The following is a 26350-nucleotide window of genomic DNA, read 5'->3' on the forward strand; positions in this document are numbered from 1 at the left end:
TTCAAGTATACTTCCTTAATATTCTTTGTTCTCTTCATGTTCTTTGTGTTTACAGAAATTACAGAACACACAGTATGTGTAGGCTTGGCAAGAGTGGGTGCAGTGGGTCAAAAGATTTCTTCAGGTACTCTAGAGGAAATGACTAAAGTGGCACTCGGTGATCCTCTGCACTCTCTGATCATAACTGGAACTTTGCATCCACTGGAAGTAGACATGCTTAAACTCTTTGCAGTAGATAAATCCATCTTTGAACACTGCTGAATAAAAAAACCTCTCTGTACGCCTGTTGTGCACTGAATCTGGTATAACCTTTGTAGTAAGAAAGTCCACTCCAAAAAGAGGGATAGAGGGTGATGGGCCAGATCAGCTCCAGCTGCCAAAGTAGACCACTGGCAAACCCTATTGCCATAGTTGCCTCTTCATATGGCACAAGAAGCCAAAAGGTCTACTTGTCAAGATGACCCTGCAACTATATTCAGCCAGCCTGCATAAATTTGGTGTAGAACAAGAAATTTAGAAAACGCCGATTTACCAAAAAAAAATAAAACAACAACAACCCAGGTCAGAATGAGGCATGTAGGACAGAGTTTTCTAAATATATTGTCAATTGCCCTTGGTCTTTCAATGCAGAGTTAGTTTATCTGTATTATGGCTTTGCTTGTAAAATGTGCAGTCTAATATGCTAATAACAATCTCAGTTCTCCGAGTGCTGGCCCTCATGAGACATCTAACCGGAAATCACAGCGGCCATAACAAGATTTACTTGCCAGTTTTTCCATCCCTGTCCCCAGCTAACAATAAAAAAGAAGAAATCATTCATTCCCAAACGGCCCAGTCTTGAGAGAAACTATGTCATCTATTCCATTGAGGTTTTTTCCTCCCTCAGTCAAAAAATCCTCAAATACTCTTTGCTAAGGAGTCTTGTGCTTTTAGAAGTTTGCCAGAAAGTATGTCAACATGTTACATCACAGAGCCGTGTTGCTCATAGCTTTCAATCATCATGTAACACTGCAGTTGGACCTGCCATATCAGCACTAATATGCTGTTTAAAGAATTGCTTCTTTGACTATTGACCAACTTAATAAAATCTGAAGCCATGATTAGTCCAAGTGTGGCAGAGGTATCTCCCCACACACACACACGCACGCAGCCATTGAGCCTTGGTTGTGAGATTAATCTAAAATAGCTTTCTCTACAGAAAACTAACAGTTCTAGGCACTCTGAAAGATGCCTATGGAGAGGCTTACTGATAAAGACAAGAACGGGCATCTTTTATTAGAGCTTTTTGGTGCTCGTTGCTTGACAATTAAAATGAAAAAATTAATTTAGGGTTAAAACTACAGCTATTGTGTGACAGCTGAAGGGAGAACAGTCATTGTGGCAGAACGAGACCATTTTCAGAAGGTGCAATAAACAGCCAACACTGAGCATTTTTACTGAGTTGGCTAGTTGATATGACCTTTGGCTACTGGGCAGTATAGAAATGTAATAAATAAAAATAAATCAATGAATTGTAAACCTTCAGGAAACTTAACACTGATGAAGGCTTAGATCTCCCTTAACCTGCATCTGGGCTGTGCCACATCAGGCTGCAGATGGAGATTCCTACTTCAAGTGTTCTTCCATACAAACAATTCCCTCCAGAGCAAATTAGCATCTCAGGCAAAAGATAGGCTAGAACAGTTCTTCTTGACATGTTAGTTTTCTGTGTGCAGGGATATTTTTTTTGTACCGAAGAGCACTCAGTCCTATGAGAGCCTGCCTGCAGCATGAAGTGGTACAGCCAAGTCAGTATTATCATCTAAGTGAGAAGTAGGTTATAATCAACAGCAATTCCTGTGACCTCAGCACCTGGAAAAGATGCCACCTTGATTACAGGATATGCCCACCATACAAAGGTAGATCAGGGAGTTGATGGCATAGCAGTAGCTAAGCCAAACTTCACCAGAAAATGTTTCTTTTGAAGTCTGGCTATAACATTGCACTCTTATTTCATGATGGTTCAGATTTTGGCAGCTGAAGAGGTACATTTCTCAGCTGGTGACCTCATAGCATTCTGCTTACATCATAGCTGGAGTCACCTAGGTGTAAATTCAGAGTATTCCTTTTGTGAATGGAAGGACACATTCTAAGTTTGTAGAAGGGACTTTGATCCATTGGAGATTTCCACTCACAGAAGGTGAAAGAAAGGAGGCAGTTTTCACATATTCCTGTGCAACCTCCCTACACTGTTTCAGAGGGCCTCCTACCCTCCAGAGCAGATTTTCAGGGGGAGTTGGGGGATATTGCCTCTTCTCCCCTCTTCAATGAGCAAAAGTAAAGTCCCACTTTATGTACAACTTGGCAATAAGGTTTCTGCCATATTTTCCCACTCTGGATTTCATAGGATCTCTGCATGAAGCCCCTAGCTCATACATTATGTTTGCCTATAAGATGTTTTACTTGAGGACAGCTAGAACTGTGTATATTAGCCTCAGGAACTAAATGCACAACATTTGGGCTTTTGAAAAAAGGCAAAGTTTATTGACAGGAAAATTGATCCCAAATATTGTCTTTAACATATTTGCTGTTTAAATATTTAATAGAGACTATTCAAGTAGAAAAAAGATGCATTAAAATGTCCAATATTGCACTTAGGGCAAGTCAGACTGGCTACTAACTTTAGTATTCCCAAACCAATTTCAGTATACAATCATCAATTATCTGCAGTCACCTGTTGGAATTTACCAAAGCTGAATTTACCAAAGCTGAATTTACCAAACCTGAAACCGCACCAAATACATCATGCAATTAGAAATAGAACAAAAGGCTGACAGCAAAGTCCCACTTTCTATGTAACTTAAGAAACAGGGTTTCTGCAGTCTTTTCCCACTCAAGATTTCATAGACAAGTTAATCCAATCTAAAAATACTACTTTAAATTTTGGCAATAAGATCACCATCCTGTCATGGTACACCTCTGGGGAGTGAAATATACAAGCACTATTTCTATAAAGCATTCCATGCACAGAATTGATCCCAGACACAAAAAAAGAAAAATCTGTTGAGGTGATCAACAGTAAAAAATATGTAAAATATTTTCAAATACCACCAGATCTTTGCATGCACTCTGTGCATTTTCACAGGGCTCCATGGCAACATTTTACCAGTCAGTGGGAAACAACTTTTAAAGGGTGAAATGCAACTGTTAGAAGACTGAAGATCAGTTCAGAGTAGGAAACAGCAGGTTGGGGTGGAGTGGGTTGGGTTGCAAGAATATGACAAATTCTAGATTGAAGAAATCATTTTTTGCAGCAAAAAGGCCACACAACAACGATTTAGAAAATTCAGAAGGAAGTTAACTAAACTGAAGAACGTAATCTGAACTGGGCACCGCATATTAAAAACACTGGTTTCATCCAAATCAGCCATGTTAAAAGAAAGCATGAAGCAGCACCACAATTTCCCTTCAAAACATTATTAATTTCATTTTTACTACATCCCAACCCAGGGATAGCCAACTACTAACAGCTTAACTGCCAACCTCAGTTTCCTCATACTTACTCCAATACCATTCACTCAGCAAAGTGCAGTCAGCATCCATTCTTCAGTTTTAATCCTTTGAAACTATTCTCAAATTTAGACCACACAATTGCACCACAATGTTTTATTTTCTAATTAACTTCCAGTATCTCAATGTGATTACAAGCTTTTATTTTTAAAAATGTCCTTCTACTGCAAAAACTTCAGGAGTTAGAACACTGCTGAGATTGTTGTAGCCATCTGTAGCAACACCTACTCTATATACTGGAGTATGTTGTACAGCACAGCATAACTCAAAAATTAGGCCAATCCTATTAAGTATAGTGCACCAACCTTTGAACATAAAACAGTTTTCCTTCATAACATACACTAAGAGCTTGGTTGACAATAAACTCTCACTATAATAAACCTCATCCCTATATTGAAGACCTTGCATTGTGATTAGAGACAAATGTGCACATTTGTTTACTGGGTAAGCACCCTACTGCACTAAAACCTAAGGTTGTGTAAAAGCAATGTATTAATTTAACCTACACCGCTGAAGTTAGATAAAAGCAGATTTCAAAGCCACATGTTTGGCAAAGTATGATTCAACATGGTTTAGTGTTTGTCATTTGACCGAGAGAAATGAGCAACAATAAAGAACTATTTCCTTACAAAAAAGGTCTTAAGCAAATTAACACTACTAAAAAGATTAAGCAATTTCCAGTCTCTTGTGTTCCGCCACACCCAGTAATTTAGCATGTGTTAACAGAAGTCATAAAAGCCTCCATCTCATAGCATAAGCAAAGTTCTGACACATGGACAGTTCACATGAAAAAGGAGCTGATTCTTTTAAGAAGTGACTACAGCTAAACAAAGACCAGATACAAAGTCAGTGGCACTTCACAGGGGTAAATAATATCTCCATTTGGAAAAAATTAGTTCACTGTAATGTGTGAGAAACAGTACAACCATTTTCCACAGTATATACCAACTGGGCAGGTAGACATACTGTACTTCACACATTATAGGAATCTCCATGGAGGAAAATATGTTGCATTCTTTTGGAAAGGAATGCAACTCGGGTATGTTACTGTAAAAGTAAAGGGCCAAGATTTATCTCCAGGCCTTGTATTAGTTTGTTTCAAAATAGTCACATTTCTCAATTAAACAGTAAGCAAAACAAAGCACAGGCTAGAACTTAAAAAGCCAGCAATAGATTACAAAGGAACAAATGTGTTAAAAATTAAATGTATAAGGGAACTTATTCCCATAAAAACAAGTTCCACATTAGAGCCTCTCTCAGCAGAAAAGTACAAATTCATCTTAGGCTTTTCTAGTGCCTAGCACAACCATTTAAGCAATGAAAAGGTCTCCCTCTAGCTAAAGTTAAACGATTGTATATTTGGGGGAAATAATGTCTGACCATCAATTAGCAACAACCTTCATTTTTTATGCAATCTTGATTATGTCACACAACTTTGTGCAAAAGGCCTTTTGAAAAAACAGGTGATTTCCATTAATTTGACAGATGTGTAATCAGCTTTTCTGATAAGTAAAGGGAGACTTGCTTCTTATCACACATTCCAGTTCCAGCCAGCTCTAGTCCAGCATTAGAAACAGGTAGATACATTTGTGGAATTGTTATACTGTCTGATGTACCCTTTACGTGTTACCCAGAAAGTCCCATACTAGCACTTGTGGGATAAACCCATAAAAATGTATCAGTCAGCTGCTCTTGTGAAATTTAAGAGGGACCTCAAGACAGAAAATAGATGATAGCTTTGAACCAATGTCGACTGAACCAAACACAATTTACTAAAAGATTTGCCCTGGTATTTAAGTGCTATATGATTTTGCTGAAAAACCTATAGCTCTTTTTGAAATCGAAGTTCAAATAAGGAGCAGGATTCAACAAAACCAAGTATGCTCTATGATAATGTGTATATAAAATGTATGGGTTTTATTGCAGGTACTGGTCGTGCTGGTGGAATTTTTGGAGGGGTATTCTGGCTTAATATGCATAAGATATTAAAACAGAGCTTGCGAATATTAATTGCTAATTAATTGAACATGGAATCTGAAACAAAACCTCAGATCATCTGTTGACTAGCATATAAAAAAATCTTCATTCCCCAGTTAAAGTATATCTGAAAGACATAAAGCTTCCAGATCAGCTGATAAAACCAGAACAGAATACATGAAAACATCCTTCCTTTTGAGTGCTTCATAAAAAATAATACTAACTACTCAACTTTACTGTAAAACATGGGACATGAAAGAAGAAAAACTGAAGACATCAAACGGTGGCATCTCATTCTTGCAGGTTTACCTTTAGTACAATGGCCATGCAGTAATTTCTCTTTACTGTCAGAACGGTGAGGTACTATCAGCCTAGATTTACTTCATGGTAGTCAAACATTTTGTAAACAAGCTTTGGGTAATCATTTTACCTTTGTATTGTAAAACTGAAGAGTCACCTCCAAGGATCTTTAAAATGTAACAGTAAGTGGGAGTCCAACATCTACCATTATGCAATTACACATAAATCACACCAATCACAAGCAAGAATCCTACTGCGTACAAGTAGGAGCCATAAAAATTAATAAAAATCCCCGATGTTCCATATCTGTGCTGGCAGATACTTTGATATAAAGGCACTCTGAAAACCCAATATGGTTTGGTTCATTAAGTTTGCAAAGTACAAACAGTCTTACATACAGTTATGTTGTAGAATGTCAGCCACTGTGACATTATGAACAAAGTTAATTTCCTCTTTATCCACCCTCCCTGCAGTAACACTGGCTTTGTGGGAATGAGCAGCAGCTTCACGAAAAGCATAACCAATGATTGCAATACCACATTATTATTATTAAGTTTGCTGCAGGAACAAACTTGGCAAATAATCCACAAAGGCCTGAGGCTCACAACAGTCAATCCCAAGTAGTCCAGAACGGTGCGATTTTAATTTTCACTCTTAATTTAGCCAAAAGGCAGCAGAGTCTATTCATTTTTCGACAACTGTAGAGAAGTGGGGTCTCTATTCCAAAGGAAGTACAATGTCTTAAAATCTTAACAGTACTAGAAAACTTTGGTCCAAAGAGAGCATCAAGATATTTGCTACATAGCGGCAAAGTCGATCTGTACAAATAACTGTCTCACTCCGGCCTGCAATTAAAAGAAAAAGCCACATCAGAAAACAATTCCAAGAATGTGCATGCCCCTATCCCAAACACCAGAAAACTGTATATGGGAATGGTTTTGTTATGGAACTGCCTAGCAAAACCATTTGATGCCTGCTACAAAAACCTGAGGCTGGCGTGTAAAATTGTTTTGGGAAGCTGAAGAAGTGTTTAGAAAAATTTAGCCTTCCCCCCTAGATATTTGTTCCTTATGTGTTGTATAAGATCCAAAACAATAAAACTGCTCTTGTTTTTCGTTATTCTTCCTTTCCACTAAAATAATATTTCCTCACCTGTAAGAAACAACCGTATTTACAGTTACAGTGAACGCATAAACCATACCTGAGTAAAGATGTTGTGAGTTTGGCTTAGGATCCACTTTGCATCAGCATCTGGAGCGACAAATAGTTTCAAAGTCCCTATGTAAACATCAGTACAAAGGGTCCAGAAATGAGGATCATTTAAACTGTAAACTCCTTGCAGCTGCTGAACCTAAAACAGAGACGGCATTAAGTTTTGTTTTAATTATTTCTGATAAACAAATTCTGTGGTATATGAGAGAGCCATGTATAAAGTGTGGTATATATAAAATGTACCACCCTTCCTTTGTTTAAGTAGAGGCTGAACAACTTTATATCATAATAAGCAAGGACAAGTTTCACTCAAAGAGTATCCAACTGCTTCCCCCACCCCTGCCCCCTAAAGACTTAATCTAGTAAACAATCCTAAACCTATTCTGGGAAGAGAGCAATTTCTTTCAACTACTGTTTCAAAAATAGGTGTTTAATCCATGTAGTACAAATGATCCTACATGCCGTTAGGAACAGTAGAGTGCTTCTAATTTAACATGGCCTTTATACTGTATATATGTTTGCAACCCATTGTTTTTAAAATAATATGCCTGAAAGGCACTTATCGGGACTATTTGGGCCAATACAAAGGAAAAATATAGTATCTTGAAATGGGAAAGGCTTCCAATATTTACAGCTTGAAAACTGAGAACATACGAATTATGTAGGCTAACCTTCCATTGGTGATAAAGTGGGCAGATATTTAAGACTGGCAAATCAAGATGTTTCTAAAGGACTATGATATTCTGTTCCAGTACTTTTCTGAAGCTATTATATTCTACACTGAGACTTTTCCACAGTATACGATGCAGTATAAGACCATATTGCATGACTAGTTCCATCTACCACAAATACAGATTTCCTACCCTCTCCACCCCATGGCATATCACAAGCTGCTTTTAAAACACAGCAGAAGGTTCAAAAAGCAGTTTACATTATGGTACAAGACAACGATTAGAAAACCCCCCCACTGGACATAAAAACCTTTCCTTGCACTTGGACTGCACACTTAGATTACAATCACTCAAAGTCTTCCTGCAGCCACATGCTTTTTCACATGCAATAACTCAGTAACATGCCCAAATAGCAGCCTTCCCCAACCTGGTGCCCTCCAGATGTTTTGGATTACAACTCCCAGCGCTCTTGACTATTGGCAATGCTGGCTGGGACTGATGGGAGGTGAAGTCTAAAACATCTGGAGGGCACCAGGTTGGGGAAGGCTGCTCTATAGCTTTAAGACTGTCGCTATAGGGGTCAGTCATGAAGCTACAAGTGACTCAAGAAAAGTACTAGACACTATGCGTACAAATGACAAAGTGCAGAATAGGCAAGACTGCTCCTTGAGGATTCATCCTTAAATAATGCACATTCTGAGCATCGTATCAAGTTGTATAAATCCTATAGTATGGAAATTGTACAAAAGTCACAAATGAGTCTAATCAAGTAATTAGATTTCTTCTGGTGTGTTAAGTTTTGTATCGTTTGTCAGGAAAACCTGTACAGGATTTCCTGGAGGGCAAGTATCCTCCAGATGTTTGGCTGCCCCATTATCTAGGAGTATGTTTTAAACAGATGGAAATATTGACAACTTACCCTTTGATAGCACTGAGGCAGAGCACTTTCCAGTGAAGGAGGAGTTCGCTGCATCAGGATTCCAATAGACTCTCTCAGAAGCGGAACAACACTAGAAAGATTTTTAAAAATAATTTAAAAGGCTACATCTTTTTAAAAGCACTTTATTTATTTGATTTGTACCCCGCCTTTCTACCCAGAAAAATGGCACTCAAGGTTTAAAACAATAATAAAACAAATGTGTTAAAACACAATTAAAAACACAACAATAACAGAATAAAAACCAACATCCAACCCAACATACCCACTTACATGTCAAAGGCCTGCTTGAATAAAAACATCTTTGCCTTCTGGTGCAAGGTCAGCAGAGAGGGAGTGAACCTAGCCTCCCTCAGCAGGGCGTTCCACAAGCTAGGAGCAGCCACTGAGAAATAAGGATGTTATAAGAATTCTGCTCGGGGGGTGAAAAGTCAAGAGACTTTTCTGGTTTGGTCCTGGTGGATTTCATTCCATTTCCCCCCACTGGTGTCGACTGCACCTGTAACAAGTCAATCCAATTGTGCACGAATTAGCCTCTATACAATCTCACCTTCTCAGTTTCCTTGCACGTTTACCTACTCTACTTTGGTATTCCTGTTGACAGCTGAAACATATAAGGAAATTGAGGCAAGACTACACGTATTAGACAGCTAAATCTGTGCTCTTGTGCACTTCTGAAAAACCGAGAACTTTAGAAAATATGAATCCACCTGCAAAAATTTCAAGAAAATAACCAGTTTGTGCAAATTGCCATTCCCATTTGCACAAATGGTGGGACCCCCTCCCAAATGTGCAAAATATTTCTGGAATTGGAAAAAAATTCTACTACAGTCCATAACTTACTGGAACAGAAACACTGCGGAATCCCGTCGGGCTCAAACGGAATAGAATTCCCAGCATCAGACATCGCTACCGAGAAGGCCCTCTTCTGTGTCACCACCAAATGCACCTCTCAAGGTGGTGGTCTCAAAAGAAGGGCCTCTCCTGATGATCTTAAGACCCAGGCAGGTTTATATGGGAGAAGGCAGTCTTTCAGGTAGCCTGGTTCCAAGCTGTATAGGGCTTTATAGGTCATAACCAGCACTTTAAATTCTTCCCGGAAACAGACTGGTAACCAGTGAAGCTGTTGTAACAAGAGTCACATGCTCCCTGTAACCAGCCCCAGTGAACAGTCTGGCTGCAGTATTCTGGACCAGATGAAGTTTCTGAACAGTTTTCGAAGGCAGCCCCCTGTAGAGTACAGTAGTCCAAATGCGATGTAACTAAGGCACGCGTGACCATGGCCAGACCAAACATCTCTAGGAACTAGGCAAACCAATATTTATGCAATAGATAAGAATTAAGTCCCTTCCTTCATCCCCAAGAATAAATGAAGACGTAACATGCTTTTTCAAGTCAGCATATTAAGATAGTATCAGAGAAGACAATTAAAAAAAAATGACAAGTTGAAACTGTCAGGGTGGAAACTGAGCCGATAGAACCCCAGAGCAGGTCTGATTCTGAGGAAGAACAGCAATCCATGGGAGAGGAGCGCACTCATCTCTCACAGGCACAGCAGCTGGCAGAGATTCCTCCTGCCAGCATTCCTGAGATAGATAGTGACCCTGGCAGCAAGAGAGTGCGGGAGGGGGGCTTGCTGGAGAATCGACGCCGACGCAGGGAGCGATGACAGATGGAGGGTGCGGAAAGGAGGCATAGCGCTCGTTTGGCGCGCCCGCAACGGTCGCGCCCCGAGGACCCAAGGGAAAGAGGGAGGATCTCTCCCTAGCCCGTAAGTTCAGGGTCTTCCCGTGATTCTCCTTCAAATGGGGACCAACTGCCTAACCTGGAGCATAGGCTACTCTGCTATCTTTGCCCAGTGCTGTTCCTTGCTTAGTCGCTGGTGATTAGCATCTGAAAGAGTCATTAAGTTGTAAAAGGATTAAAGCCTTGAAAAGAATCCTTTTGTCTGTGTTTTGAGTTGGCTATTGGAGTAGACTGTAAGAGGCAGCTAGGGCGCTCCTGACAGAAACTAGGGGTGTCAACCAACCCTAAAAAGCTTTGGTCAAACTTAGTGAGTGCAAACAATCTGTGATGCTTGACCTGCTCTATGTTATCTGAAGTCATCCATGCAGATTACGTGGATTGTGAAGTATTTAGAGTCAGTAATAATTGATAAAAATTGCTATTAAACTACCCTTAACCCACATAATACAATGTAGTATACACATAAATAATTTTAATCTAAAATTAAAGCTCTGCAGAGTAATCACTACAATTCATCCATTAAAACTAGTAGCATTCCAGTTGCAATCCAATGCTTGTGTAGCATTAGACTGGTGCTTAACATGTACGCTAACATGATGAATAAGTCACAAATAGAATACAGCCCCCCCTGCAGATTTTAGTGTTGCAATTTATCCTAACCCTTACTGGCAGAGACTGAGCTAGATGTACACTACATGAAGTAAGCCATTTGAGACACAGCTTTTATTTCTGCAAGACTGCTATTAGAACAATTCCCACAGATCCATACACAAGACTACATTTCCACAGAAAGTCATCTGGGCAACTTGCTCATAGATGATCCTGGGATCTGAAGGCAAGTATAAAGTTCAAATCAAGCTCATGGGACAATCTTGGACTAAACAGCATGAAAAACCACCATAATGAAATCTTTTCATGTCCATGTAGTCATGGGAACTGATCCAAAAGCCAGGCCCTAGACACAATGCACACACTTGGAAAAAACATGCCCTAGGTTACACATATTGTTTTATCAAAAATTATGCAAAAAGTCCAATTGTTACTAGGAACTATATATCCAAGCATAACAGGGTAGAGAATATCCCCAGAGTGCTTGACTCTACATAAATAATGCCAGTGACAGAGAAAAAGGATATTAATTGTACACCGTTAGAGAAAATCCTTTAACTTGCCCAAAGTCAAACAGGAAGCCTGGTGCAACCAGGAAGATTTTCCATTTTTCCCTTTCAGTACTAACATTGTTCCCTCAAAGCAGGCTGGATGGAGTGCCGGCAAGTCAGGAATCATCAAAGTCGTGACTTACATTATGCATTTAAATGTATAGTGCTTAAAATATGCATGGGTCCAGAGGTGGTTTGGCAAACTCGATGGAACACAGGAGCAGTACAAGATAAACAAGCAGTACACACTCACTCTTCTGTGGCCCTCTGCCAGTACTCCCATTAAAACTCAAAAGTTAAAGGAACTAACATTAGCCATTTATCATCTCCGCTCTAGATATGAACAAGCCTTGTGGTTGTGTGCACAGTTGGTTTGTTCCCACCTTCACACAAACAAGCAAACCTGTAAGTCTTCCATTAAACTACAGTTTCCCATTTTGTCCAAACTGGGAAACCATGGTTAAAAGCTTCCAAACAAGCCAGGATATTAAGCCAACTTCAAACCATTGCTCAACATCCTGGCTTGTTCTGAAGCCATTAACCAGAGTTTCCTGGATCGGGCAAAATGGGAAACTATAGTTTAATAGAAGATTTACAGGTCTGCTTGCTCACGCAAAGGTGGGAACAGAGCTATAATGCTCGTTCATATCTTGACTTATTAAGTTAAGGTATGATTGTCCAAATGTGGCCAGTATGTAATGATTTAAGATATCCTAAAAAGCTTACATCTCTCAAAATGAAAAATAAGCTGTTGACTAGACCAAGATATTAACTAGGAGGGATCTATAGCGAAATGATCACAACAGTTTGTGACTCATTTGTGAACTTGGGCACTTCCTAAAGAAAAGATATGGAAACAAAAACTTCAGCTACAGAATCTAGAAACAGAGTCTATGCTCTCCCTGAAATCTATATGGAAGAGATGACGCTGACAGAAAAAATCGTTGTTGATTTTTTAAACCCAGGATCAATTACAACAGTAATTACAACAGCCATAAAAACATATAAGAAATGCAAAAACATTCTTGCATTTGTGTCTGACTTGGGAAATGTTTTTCTTATGAACCAAGATAATAAGCAGAGGGGAGAGAATGCAAGGGGGGAGATCATAAAACAAAATTAGTAGGGACTAGTTCAGCCATAATGGAATGACTTGTCTAAAACTGCCAGCTTTGCATTTCTTGAAATAAGGGAATCCAGGGACTTTAGCACAGCTCAAGCAGCGAGCATTTGGAAGCAATTAGAGGCTTCTACTGCTAACTGTAAAAGTGACAATAGCACCATGCCAGTATATGGTTCCCATGTTAAAGGGTTTAGAGCAGGGGTTTCTTCTGCGTCAAGGGCCACTTTTGAAGTTGGGTGATGGGCTGGGGGTTGCACATCCGAAGGGTGTAGGGCCAGCACACTTTATTGCATGTGCAGTTCAATCTCACACATTTCTATGCAGAAGTAAGTCCCACTGAGATGTATTGAACGTATCAAAATAAAGGACTCAAGAGAGTATATGGTTGTTGGATACAGGCAGCTCTATAGTATAGGAGAATGACGAAGAGTACTCCTACATCATAGAACCCTGTGAGAGTGCAGACCTGAGTGTCTCTAACAGGGATGCAGATTCCGGAAAGGAGAGGAGGTTTTGCTGGGTGGGTGGGTGAGGTGGTAGGTGCCTGTGAATTTGGTGCTTTGGCCTGGAGGGAATGAGGCAAGCAAGGCAGCTAGAAAACCACCATGATTATGCTTAGCAGGAGGCAAAGAGGGGTAGAAGAGTGCATCTGCTTTTTTCCTCAGTGGTGCTTTCGGTGGCAATTGCAACAACTTCAGCAGGTGCAGCAGCAACGTCTTGCTGTAAATACAAAACACCGTAATATGTGTTTGTTGTATAATTCAATACCAAGATTTGAAATGTGAGGTTCTTTTTAAACTCATAACTGGTGAGGTTTATTTAGAGTCTAAACAGGGGGCTTCAGCTTTGGAACACAGCTGCTTATAATCATGGTGCTTTTGCAGTGATCTGGGTGGGAAGCCACGCCACTGATGGAGGCAACACACAGTTCTTTCGGGCTCTGCACGATCACTGTGGCTTGCTGTTTGAGCAGCTTTCAGTTTCAAATGGCAAATTTGAGGGAAAATGTGGCTTTTTTGCCACTACTGCATTGTCAGAATTCAGCAGCAACCACTTGGGGTGTGGCAGGGGCCACGGAAAAGAACATGGAGGACCACATGTGGCCCACAAGCCACATGTTGTGCACCCCTAGCTTAGACACCAAGCAATTTCAGTGCTACTAAAATTTCTCTGGCTCCATTGTGAGGAATATGTTACCCAGGATGTGCAATAGATCCCAATTAAGCAATACTATCCAATTCAGGTCAGTATTATGACCTGAGAACTGGTCTAGAGTTATCCATTACATTGTAAACATGTGTGCGTGCATGTGCGTGTAAGTTCAACATGCCAATCAGTAATAAAAGTTCATGATTATTTGATTACCCTCTACCCTTTAATGGCACTGCCCATATTTTATACTTAAGTGCAAGAGTACTAGGAAGTTATCCTATACACTCCCTCTCTCCACGTAATTTTTCCACAAATACACTACTACATAATTGTATGCATAGTGAAATAAGCCAGGAAAGAACAAAATCTTAGAGATGCACAGCTTACAATACACTGGATGGATCTCACCTCATACATTCCCTCATTTGGAGCTGGAATAGAAAGATAAGAGTACCCTTCACCCTAATCAGAAAGTTTTTACCATTTAGTTGGAACTTGGTATACGGTAGCTCGGGGGGGGGGGGGGCACTAGGTTTGTGAGGTGGGCAGAAAGCTCTTGCCGCAATCACCCTGTGGCTCTTATGGCCTTGCAGGAACAAAGAACGTGGATTACTATGGTGTCTCTCCATCTTTCTCTAGGGCTCTGGATCCTCAGATCTTTTGCTCATTGGTGATATAGCAGAGAGTGTACCAAGGCCCAAACCACCCACCCAGCAGCTCCAGTTTCTTGGAACTAGTCCAATGTGTTAAAAGAATGTTGCCCCTACATCTCAGAGAATCCAATTAAGAGCATGCAAGGAATGGAAGAAGACCATTTATAAACTTCCATCACTTCCCAGAGGCAGAATTACTGGCAACATGGCAGCCCCACTGCCAGACATCCCCAAATTTGATGGTGGACTGAGGAGCTCTCTCAGACTTGGGCACCATAACATGCACTACATTCCACACAGAGCCATTTTATTCTTAGTTTTAATCCCACTTTAGGGCAATTATAAATAGAGCCATATGACAAGCCTTAAAATGAGCTTCAAAGAGAAAATGGGACAAGAGAAATCAGAGGAATTATTCTATTGCAAAAAGGTCATAAGACTTCAAATAAGAACTGTGGAGTCATCAATTCAAGTAACTCAGGAATACTAAACAAAAAACAAAAAACTTTTGCTAGATGACCTCATAAGACTTTTTCCAAAAGTCTGCGGTGAAGTGTCACCACAGAAGGAGAAAACTATGTCAGGACATTATACTGCAAACATCATTCACATAGCTATTCAATAATAACTTCCTACTGGGGGTTTAAAAAGAGCTGGTCAGTGGTTAGAAATTAACCATTTGGTATACATATTAAACAAATGCTTACTATTATGCAGAATGTGAGCCACAAACCAGGCAGATGAATATTCAACACCAAATAAACACCTAAGAAACATCTGGAAAAGTTATTCCTTAAAGAACAGTTGCTTGCTGTCACATTGTAGTGCATGTCAAGACATGCCAAATTCTCATCACGTATAAGAGTCAGATCTTATGGTGATCAGTCAAATCAAGTTTGAGAATGGCATCCCAGTATTCCTACCAATGTAGAAAAAGAGTGCACACTTAAACTGTACTCTCTTTTCTATTGGTACATTATCTGAGAGTGAGAGACACTGGGGCATATGAGAGATCAGTTGCAGAGCAGCAGAGCTGTCAAATGAGCAGAGGAGCAGTGAGGGATTTTGTACCATCTAGCCCTACTCATTTACTGCTGCTGTGGTGTGGCTATCTCCATTGAAGGGCATATATATTAGTGACTCTCCTAGTGAGAGGGGGAGAAGTCAATTTGGTTAGGGTGGATAAAAATCAATGACCTTTAAAAAATAAAAAAAAAATCAGGCTTTACAATTTAAATCAGATTTTTTAAAATAAGTAAATAATTAAATAAAATAGTAAATTTCTCTCTCACTTAATAACATAGTTACAGTTATGTCTCAACATAAATATACTTAAATCTATTTGTTGTTGTTGTTCAGTCATTCAGTCGTGTCCGACTCTTCGTGACCCCATGGACTACAGCACGCCAGGCCGCTTAAATCTATACAGACTCATAAAAATGAGCTTATCTACCATGGCCATTAATTAACATGGGCATTAATTTCAGTTTTTCATCTCATGAAAATAGGTCTTGTCCACTCTAAGTACCAGCTCTTGCTTCTCGAAAGTTCTGGGCTTTCATTTTGTCCATGTGCAAAGACACAGGGTAGATAGAACTGTTGTTGTTCTGTGCTTATGAGGTGATGAAGTTAGGCCGTGCAAGGCAGAGGAATTAAGACAAAAAAGACAATATAGCAGGATGGATAAAAAGGATGCTTAATTTTTTAAAATAATAACAATAATTTTGACTTTTTTCTGCTGAGTAACTACAAAACCTTCTTTTGGTTTTGAAATGTATCAGTCACAGCCAATATGCTTTTGCTAGCTACCGTGTTTTTTGTGAGGGCACGACTGGGCCAGCAGTGAAGCAGAAAGGAGCAACACTGGAAAGAAAAAGAGAAGATAACCTTGTCCAGTGTGCATCTTCCTGTATTCCCATACTGAGGCTGTAATCCTATACCCACTTCCCTGGGAGCAAACCCCAGTGAACTCAAAGGAACCTATTTCTAAGGTGACATGTATAGGATTGTATTGTTAACCTCAAATTGTCATGGGTACTGGTCATAAGAAAGACCTTATATGGGAATATTTTAAAGACTTCCCCTCTCTAGGTAAAAAGGAAAGCCTGCAAAACATATATAGTGAGAAGAGATGTAAAGCCTGCTTGTAAAAATGAAACCGTGTAAATAATTCTCTATTTAGTTGTTTTGATATCTCAGCATCTAGCACATTTTAATATTAGCACTTGTAAGAAATTTGGTTGCTATTTCCTGCACTTGGCACTTTTAAGGAACAGGCTGCTAGATACATTTATTAATATCAGACTGCACTGGAAAGTTCCACAATACATGATTCTGGCTTATGTATTTTAACAGTTGATAAATATAGCATCTGATACTATTTTAATAACTGATACTCTCCTCTTAGTGCTGAATGTAAAACGTGTTAGTGTTGCAGAACTCGGAGTCAGAGAGACCACGGAGTGAAGGAAAAAGAGTTTCTTTATTTAACGCGCGGGCTTAAGGCTGGAATCATTTCCAAAGAGCCAGAAACCCCGATTTACATCAGCACATTGTTTCTATAGATATTGTGACACATAGGAAACGGCTCCTCCACTCCCTCCCGTGTGGGGTTGCAGTTCTCAACATTTCTTCTCCTAGCACCATTGTTTATATCCCAGGAACTGGGTTATAGGGTAGCCATGATAAGCAGAGAACAGAAGTGAACAGCAGAGAACAAAATATACAATAAGCAAAGAACAGGAACATGATATGCAATTCTATGCTGACCTTAGCCTTTGTTGACAAGATAAGAAATTCCTGTGTCTCGTCAGCTTACAAACATATATTTCAGAGAGCAAGAGCTCAGCAAAAACATGAAGCATGAGACTGCATGGGGCTACTTAGTCTGACCCCCGATATGGCTGCTACATTAGTATAAATTAAATTGGTTATTTGATTTGCAATATCATGTTATGAAATGAATTGGCACTAAATTGTTTATTCTAATGATACTTTGATATGCATTCCTGTCCTTGTATTGCTATTCTTCTGTTGTGAGCCACTTTGAGCACACTTATGTGTAAAAGCAGCATACAAATTAAAGTAACAACTTCAACAACTAAACTCTGCCTCAAAGGAGAGGCATGCTTTACAGATCCCTGAATTCTTCTCCTGAGTCCTGCTTGGATTAAAATCCAAGCCAAAGGAGAATTGCTCATTTCCCTGACTGACAAATGCTTCACATGGCCAGGAGAGAGCTATCAGTGCCCCAGATCTTCAGCTACCAAAGCCCTACATACCTCTTAGTTCAATCTTATTTAGTATAATAGAGCAGCATTGCTCTATCCCATTGAAGAGGGCTGGAGTAAGAGCTGTAGGGTCAAACTCTGAGGGTGGGGAGGGGAGCCTACTGCCCCTTAGAGGGCTCATGGGGCTTCCTGCCCCCACCCTCAAAATCTGTCCCTGAACCTCTTCACTCCAGCCCTATTCAGCATAAAGGAATATCATTGCCTCTGTGTCCTCCATACTTTGGGGAGCTCCCCTCCCCCACCTCCGGGATTTTGCCCCTGCAGTGTTCCTTCCTCCATATAATCTAATGGACCTGCTTCACTCTATTAGTCTATTTCTTCACTCTATTTATATTTGAGAGCCAGTGTGGTATAGTGGTGAGAGTGCTGGACTGGGAGCCAGGAGATCCGGGTTCTAGTCCCCACTCGGCCATGGAAACTCAATGGGTGACTTTGGGCCAGTCTCAGACTCTGAGCCCAACCTACCTCACAGGGTTGTTGCTGTAAGGATAAAATGGAGAGGAGGAGGAGGAGGAGGAGAATGTAAGCCGCCTTGGGTTCCTTGCAAGAGGAAAAAAGGTGAGATATAAATGCAATAAATAAAATAAATAATAATAAAATATTAGACTGCATATGGGTGGAGTGGGGAATGCCAGCAGGGTACCCTTTTTTTTCCCCAGGAAAACATGGGACATTTTCAATTTAATCCAAGGAGAATTTGAGAGCTTGTCCATCTGTACTTAAGGTGGGTTAAAAAATTGGCCAAACTACAACTAGTTTTGTTAATTTTTCATTGTTAGTCATGGGAGTACAGGAAAACTGCAAAGCTTTGTCTTTTGAGGCAGCAAGCACTTCAACTTCTCCTTGCTATTATTAGCTCTTGCTCCAGACTCAAGTAAACAACAGCTACAGAAATCTTTTATCCTACTTGAGCAGACTTAAGAATTGCATACGTTGATTGATTAGAGATATGCAAAGCAGAGGCAAGCTTGACAGGGCAACTAATCTGGGCAAAACCAACAAGATGGGATGAAATTTTGCATGACACAGCAGTGTCACAGCTGCACACTGCGGTGGTGTAGATGAATGAGTAGTCAGCCTCCTGATTTGCAGAGCAAATGTAAACCATAGTTTGCAAGTTATGAGAAAACAAACAAACGTTGTTGTTGTTGTTCAGTCGTTCAGTCGTGTCCGACTCTTCGTGACCCCATGGACCATAGCATGCCAGGCCTTCCTGTCCTGCGCTCTCTCCTGGAGTGTGATCAAGTCCGTATTCATTGCATCAGTGATGCTATCTAGCCATCTCATCCTCTGCCGTCCCCTTCTCCTTTTGCCTTCAGTCTTTCCCAGCATCAGGGTCTTTTCCAGAGAGTTTTCCCTTCGCATTAGGTGGCCAAAGTATTTGAGCTTCAGCTTCAGTATCTGTCCTTCCAATGAGCACTCAGGGTTGATTTCCTTTAGGATGGACTGATTTGACCTCCTTGCAGTCCAGGGGACTCGTAAGAGTCTTCTCCAGCACCACAGTTCGAAAGCATCAATTCTTCAGCGCTCAGCCTTCCTTATAGTTTAGCTCTCACAGCCATACGTTACTACTGGGAAAACCATAGCTTTGATTAGACGGACCTTTGTCGGCAAGGTGATGTTTCTGCTTCTTACTATGCTGTCTAGGTTTGCCATAGCTTTCCTCCCAAGAAGCAAGCGTCTTTTAATTTCATGGCTACAGTCATCATCTGCGGTGATCTTGGAGCCCAAGAAAGTAAAATCTGTCACTGCTTCCATTTCTTCCCCTTCTATACGCCAGGAAGTGATGGGGTCAGATGCCATGATCTTAGTTTTTTTAAAGTTGAGTTTCAAACCAGCTTTTGCACTCTCCACTTTCACCCTCAACAAGAGGCTCTTTAGATCCTCTTCGCTTTCTGCCATTAGGGTGGTATCATCTGCATATCTGAGGTTGTTGATAATTCTCCCAGCAATCTGAATTCCGATCTGTGATTCATCCAACCCGGCGTTTCTCATGATGTACTCTGCATATAAGTTAAATAAGCAGGGCGACAATATGCAGCCTTGTCGTGCTCCTTTCCCAATTTTGAACCAATCGGTTGTTCCAAGTCTGGTTCTTACTGTTGCTTCTTGACCCTCGGACAGGTTTCTCAGGAGACAGGTAAGGTGGTCTGGTACTCCCATCTCTTTATGAATTTGCCACAGTTTGTTGTGATCCACACAATCAAAGGCTTTAGCATAGTCTATGAAGCAGAAATAGACGTTTTTCTGGAATTCTCCTGCTTTCTCCATGAACCAGCGAATGTTGGCAATTTGATCTCTAGTTCCTCTGCCTCTTCGAAACCCAGCTTGTACTTCCGGTAGTTCTCGGTTCACATACTGCTGAAGCCTAGCTTGTAGGATTTTGAGCATAACCTTGCTGGCATGTGAAATGAGCGCAATTGTATGGTAGTCTGAACACTCTTTGGCGTTGCCCTTCTTTGGAAATGGAATGTAAACTGACCTTCTGCAGTCTTGTGGCCACTGTTGAGTGTTCCGAAGTTGTTGGCATATTGAGTGCAGCACTTTAACAGCATCATCTTTTAGGATTTTAAATAGCTCAGCTGGAATACTGTCATCTCCGCTAGCTTTGTTGTTAGTAATGCTTCCTAAGGCCCATTTGACTTCACTCTCGAGGATGTCCGGCTCAAGTTCAGTGACCGCACCAGCATGGCTATCAGGGACATTAAGATCATTCCTGTATAGTTCTTCTGTGTATTCTTTCCACCTCTTCTTAATCTCATCTGCTTCTGTTAGTCCCTGCCTTCTTTGTCCTTTATCATGCCCGTCTTTGCACAAAACGTTTCCTTGAGATCTCAGATTTTCTTGAAAAGATCTCTAGTCTTTCCCATTCTGTTGTTTTCCTGATTTCTTTGCATTGTTCATTTAAGAAGGCCTTCTTGTCTCTCCTTGCTATTCTCTGGAACTCTGCATTCAGTTGGATATATCTTCCCCTTTCTCCCTTGCTTTTCGCTTCCCTTGTTTCCTCAGCTACTTGTAAAGCCTCCTCAGACAGCCACTTTGCTTTCTTGCATGGGAGGGATTTCGTTGCTGCCTCCTGAACAATGTTACAGACCTCCATCCATAGTTCCTCAGGCACTCTATCAGGTCTAATCCCTTAAATGTATTCCTCACCTCCACTGTATATTCATAAGGGATATGATTGAGGTCATACCTGAATGGTTTAGTGGTTTTCCCTACGTTCTTCAATTTAAACTGAAATATTGCAATAAGAAGCTCATGATCTGAGCCACAGTCAGCTCCAGGTCTTGTTTTTACTGACTGTATAGAGCGTCTCCACCTTTGGCTGCAAAGTACATAATCAATCTGATTTCGATACTGACCATCTGGTGATGTCCATGTGTAGAGTCGCCTCTTGAGCTGTTGGAAAAGAGTGTTTGCTATGATCAGCGTGTTCTCTTGGCAAAACTCTATTAGCCTTTGTCCTGCTTCATTTTGTACACCAAGGCCATGCTTGCCTGTTATCCCAGTTATTTCTTGACTTCCTACTTTAGCATTCCAATCCCCTATGATGAAGAGGACATCTTTTTTTGGTGTTAGTTCTAGAAGGTGTTGTAGGTCTTCATAGAACCGATCAACCTCAGCTTCTTCAGCCTCACTGGTTGGGGCACAGACTTGAATTACTATGATGTTGAATGGTTTGCCTTGGATTCATACTGAGATCATTCTATCGTGTTTGAGATTGTACCCCAGTACTGCTTTTCCCACCCTTTTGTTGACTATGAGTGCTACTCCATTTCTTCTAAGGGATTCTTGCCCACAGTAGTAGATATGATGGTCACCTGAATTAAATTCGCCCATGCTTGTCCATTTGAGTTCTCTGATTCCCAAGATGTCGATGTTCAATCTTGCCATCTCATGTTTGACCACCTCCAGCTGACCTTGATTCATTGATCTGACATTCCAGGTTCCTAAACAATATTGTTCTTTACAGCATCAGATTTTCTTTTCACCACCAGACACATCCACAGCTGAGTGTCCTTTCGGCTTTGGCCCAGCCGCTTCACTCTTTCTGGCGCTACTTGGAAATACCCTCTGCTCTTCCCCAGTAGTATATTGGACACCTTCCGACCTGAGGGGCTGATCTTCCAGTGTCATATCTTTTAGCCTTGTGATATGTTCCATGGGGTTTTCTTGGCAAGAATACTGGAGTGGGGTTGCCATTTCCTTCTCCAGTGGACCACATTTTGTCAGAACTCTCTAATTAAAATAGGATGCAGGGATCACCATGTGTGAGACAGGCTCCTGACTGTTCATTCGTTACATCTGACCCAACTCACTGCAACCATCCATAAAGCAGGTCTTGTAGATCAGGCCTGGGCATCAGTTCCACAACAGATTTATTCATTTTATTTTTTGTAGGCTGGCCTATTGACTTTATAGCCAGGCTGTACTTCCATCCCTTTATACTATTCCGTAGCAGGTGTAGGAGCAGCATCCCTCATGACTAAAGAGGTGAGAGAAGATTCCTAGACTAAGGAATAGGGCTGAAAAGCAGAAATAGAACAAAGGAAATGCCTTTGGAAGGTCTCCAATGGCAAGGAATGAGGGATTCTATAAATGGCAGTTTCACAAACCCTGTTCAGGCTTTCTTCTCATGCGATTAGAATGGCTAAGCCTATTGGTATGTGTTATAATGTGTTGCAACTATCTCATCTGCAATTCACAGTAGCCCTATGCAGGTAGTGTACTCCTCATACAATTAGAATCACAGGAGTGGAGAGTGATTGAGTCACATCTCCATCACCAGTCCTGCAACCCTCTACATAATTCAGAAGCCAAGGGAAACTACACCAGTACAGCCGGCTCCCTGCTGCAGATGTTTGTGCATCAATGCATGGAGGGCTGTGGGCCAGCAACAGGTACATGCTGGAGGGAGTAACACTAGCTAGCATCTTCCAGCTCTCCCCTCGTGCAATTCTAATCATGTCCACTCTGGACCCAATGGTATTAGACAACTACTGCCCAGTTGCAAATACCCCTTTCTTAGAGAACGTACTTGAGAGGGTTGTGGCAGAGCAACTGCAGGCACTCTTGGAAGATACTGATTACCTAGACCCATTCCAGTATGGGTTTCGAACTGGTTATGGGACTGAATCAGCCTTGGTCGCCCTGATGGATAACCTTTATCAAGAGAGGGACAGGGGGAATACAACCCCGTTAATTTTGCTTGACCTCTCATAGGCTTTTTATACCATCGACCATGGTATCCTCCTGGATCAAGTCCGTGTGATGGTTACTGGAGGCGCTGTGTTACAGTCCTACTTATGGAGCCTATTTCAGAGAATAACATTGGGCGACTATTCCTCGGCCCCTTGGCAACTGAACTGAGGTCATCAGAGGGCATGTTCTTGGTGGTTCCACATGGACCCATGGCCTGGCTGGAGTCCACCAGGAAGAGAGCCTTCAGTGTAGTGGCCCCCTTCCTGTGGAACTCCCTGCCTTTGGAGGTTAGGCAGGTGCCAACTTTGTGTTGCTTTCAGCACCTCCTGAAGACACTGTTATTTCAAGAGGCCTTCCTTGAGTGACCTGCTCCAGTTTATTACATTCAGAATTTGTTTCTTTTAAATTGTTTTATTCTTTTATCTTTGTTCACTGCTCCGAAATCTTTTGATGTGGAGCGGTATATAAATATTGTAAATAAACAAATAAATAATCATGTGAGAAGAACTCCTGCATAGGGCTACACTGAAAAGCAGATGCAATATTTACAACATGTTATGCCATATGGCAACAGGCTTGGTTTCTGCTACTATGAGTAGCAGAATACACTGGGGCAAAAGATGCCTGAATTTACAAATATCAACTTAGCCCTGGATAGAAAGTGGAAGATTGTGGACAAGAACTACAGTCACTATATCCAAACCACAAACAGAAATTTAAGACTGTCAGCAATTTACTTGACATAGATTTTGTAAAAAGAAAACATTCTATTCTGAATACATGGAACTAACCTAGCCCTATATTGTATCTAAAGTGGGCCTCAGCTAAATTTCAAAATCAGTTCCTTTCTGCAGTACTTATTCTATCAGCAAAATATTCACATTATTCCTACAATTGTTTACTTTTAAAGGTTCTGACAAAAAGAAACACTAAGCTTGCCTTAAGTAGACACATTGTGTTTAAGCTAATTATATGTGGCATCTAATATTTCTTCACCAATTTCTTTAGTGCAAAGGGGACTGGCTTTCAAGCAAAAAAAAAAAAAAAGTTCAAATAGTAGCTTGGAGTTTGCTCCAATGTAACAAGTGAACTAGCAAGTGAAGCTAGCACAGGTATAGGCAGTTCCTGCATGCTCTATAAAAATTATAGGAGAACTTCATTGGTACAGACACTGGAATTCATCATCAACATCTGGTTATCAATATGGCTAAAGGTGAAGAGAAAAGGCAATACAAAACCTATGCCACATTTTGGAAAAACCAATTAGGTACACTTTGTCAGTCAATAAATGTTCTGGTGTTCTATGTTCTAAATCTCACAAATGTCATAAGGTTACTTGAATGTTTTTAATTAGAGGATTTTCTGATATCCTGAAATGACTGAGATCCAAATTAGTATATATGAATAATGCGAGTTTTTTTGTTTCGATTCCCTCTCCCCAAATAAAGAAGGGGAACAGAGAGGGTGAGCTATACATACTTATGCTTCCTAGGGACATTCACCTGAAAAAATATAGTTTTGAAAATGCCTAGTTTGCCTGATATTTCACCCATTCAATATGTTACAAATTAATCTTATCAAACTGCATTTTTAGAGATGGATTTTTTTCTACAGAAAAAGCTATTTCTAGCCTGTATCATTGGTAAATCTTTAAAAGGTAACAGATTAAAAAAAGTAGACTGAATTTAAATACAGGAAACATCATTCTGTCCTATAACAACTGACGGTTTCCGAAGCTCTATTTTGCACACCACATTTTAAAACAAATTATTCTCACCTCTGCTACAAAAAACTGGCTTGGACACTGCAAACTGTTGTTGGCAATTCTTGTTTGGAAAGCAAACACTGACCATAATTTTCTGTTGCATCTGAATCGATAAACTATGGTTTGCTAGAAAGAGGAAGTGTGGGAGGGCACAAGGGATGAGTAAGTGCACAAGCCCAAGGCATTACATGTAGACTACGCTACAGCCTTCTCATTGTGCAAAGTGAATAAAGAGTTCACATTCTATGGAAACTGGGAATGAAGTTCTGAACAGAGCATCTACTCCATTCTAGTAAGGAAGGGGCTATAAAAACTGTCCTCAATGGAGTTTCTTCCATGGCAATATAAAGGGAATTTCCTCTGGGGAAATAGGAGGGGAGTGAGAAAAGGAAAAATGGAAAATGGGAGGAGAAAGGGCATCTCAGAGAAATGAATCAATAGATCATCTTCTCAAAATTTAGTTGCACATGAAAATCTCAACTCGAAATACTTGGCTAATGGACTAATAGTATCCAACACAAGAAATTCAGTGGGAAAAACCATCCTAAGCGCAAACCTATGGAAGAAGATTAAAACCATTTAAATGCAAATTTAAATGTTCCCTGCCATCAATGGCCAGTACAGTAGCTGAAACACTGTACTACAATGAAGTAGCACAATTCTTTGGTGTTTTCTCATCACCATTGTGGCTTAAATAGCAGTTTACTTAAGAACTGTTGGTTACAATGAATCCTATGTATTGCAATAAATCCAACATTTTTACATTTGTTTTGTTTGTGCCTATCTATTTCTGTTTTGAGGGAACCACATGCCTGCATAAATTGTTGTGGGTCTTGGAGAAGACTACGTTTTCTTCTCCAAGAAAACGTAATGACCTTGAGGAACTATTTTTAGGAGGGACGTTTATTATAGCTCTGGGATACCCAGCCTTAAACTTAAACTTAAGGTTTCCCGCCTCCCAGCTGAGCAGAGCAGAGCAGAGCAGAGCAAGCTGGTCCAGCTGGTCCAGGGACTACAGAAGCAAGCAAGCTTCCAGAGAGTGAGCGACCAGAGCGAGCGAACAGGGGGAGCAAACAGGAGTTGGCCAGGGGAGTTGCAGTGGTTGAAGAGACAAAGGAGACAAAGGAGACAGAGGCTAAGAGGTAAGTGGGCTGCAGGAAGCCCAGGGGGCTGCCCTTTATCCTTCTGATTGGCTGTAAGCTCACCAGGTGCTTCTGAGAGCTCCAACTGAATTGGGGGTGTGTGGCCTGAGTACTCCCAGTAGCTGAGTGGGCAGGAAGCTTCAGTCTGTTTCCCGCCTCCCAGCTGCGCAGAGCAGAGCAGAGCAAGCTGCTCCAGCTGGTCCAGGGACTACAGAAGCAAGCAAACTCCAGAGAGCGAGCGACCAGAGCGAGCGGACAGGGGGAGCAAACAGGAGTTGGCCAGGGGAGTTCGGCAGGGGAGGTCAAGGGGGAGGCCCCTAACATTTTTTTTTCATTTTTTTCATTTTATTTTTTAACTAACTTTTTTTCCATTTATTTGTCTTGTAACACACTTTCACACAAGTGGGACTCTGCTTTTAACCTCTACTGAGTAGAGGAACAGGCACAGGCTAGTCTAGAACAATCACAAAG

At 40.8% G+C, this 26350-nt stretch overlaps 2 protein-coding genes across 15 annotated transcripts in view; one reads left to right on the plus strand and one right to left on the minus strand.

Annotated features, from left to right (window-relative positions):
• Positions 1 to 3025, plus strand: part of DPH5 (diphthamide biosynthesis 5) — a 40856-nt gene extending 37831 nt beyond the window's left edge. For 13 of the 14 annotated variants that reach the window (XM_084851739.1, XM_084851725.1, XM_084851727.1 and 10 more), the window contains exon 8: positions 56 to 3019. In XM_084851739.1, coding sequence (XP_084707865.1) covers positions 56 to 261 — 206 coding nt within the window. In that variant the 3' untranslated portion in view covers positions 262 to 3019. Of the gene's footprint in view, positions 1 to 55 lie in introns of all 14 variants that reach the window. The other variant, XM_084851735.1, reaches the window with a different exon arrangement.
• A 278-nt stretch (positions 3026 to 3303) lies between these two features.
• Positions 3304 to 26350, minus strand: part of SLC30A7 (solute carrier family 30 member 7) — a 57197-nt gene continuing 34150 nt past the window's right edge. Inside the window, exons 9-11 of the mRNA XM_084851718.1 lie at positions 8629 to 8719; positions 7028 to 7177; positions 3304 to 6671 (exon numbers count right to left, since the gene is read on the minus strand). Coding sequence (XP_084707844.1) covers positions 6624 to 6671; positions 7028 to 7177; positions 8629 to 8719 — 289 coding nt within the window. The 3' untranslated portion in view covers positions 3304 to 6623. The remainder of the gene's footprint in view (positions 6672 to 7027; positions 7178 to 8628; positions 8720 to 26350) is intronic.

The sequence above is a fragment of the Heloderma suspectum genome, chromosome 4, assembly GCF_057233095.1.
Source record: "Heloderma suspectum isolate Gila_16-S chromosome 4, 16-S_ref, whole genome shotgun sequence".
NCBI classification, from domain to species: Eukaryota; Metazoa; Chordata; class Lepidosauria; order Squamata; family Helodermatidae; genus Heloderma; species Heloderma suspectum.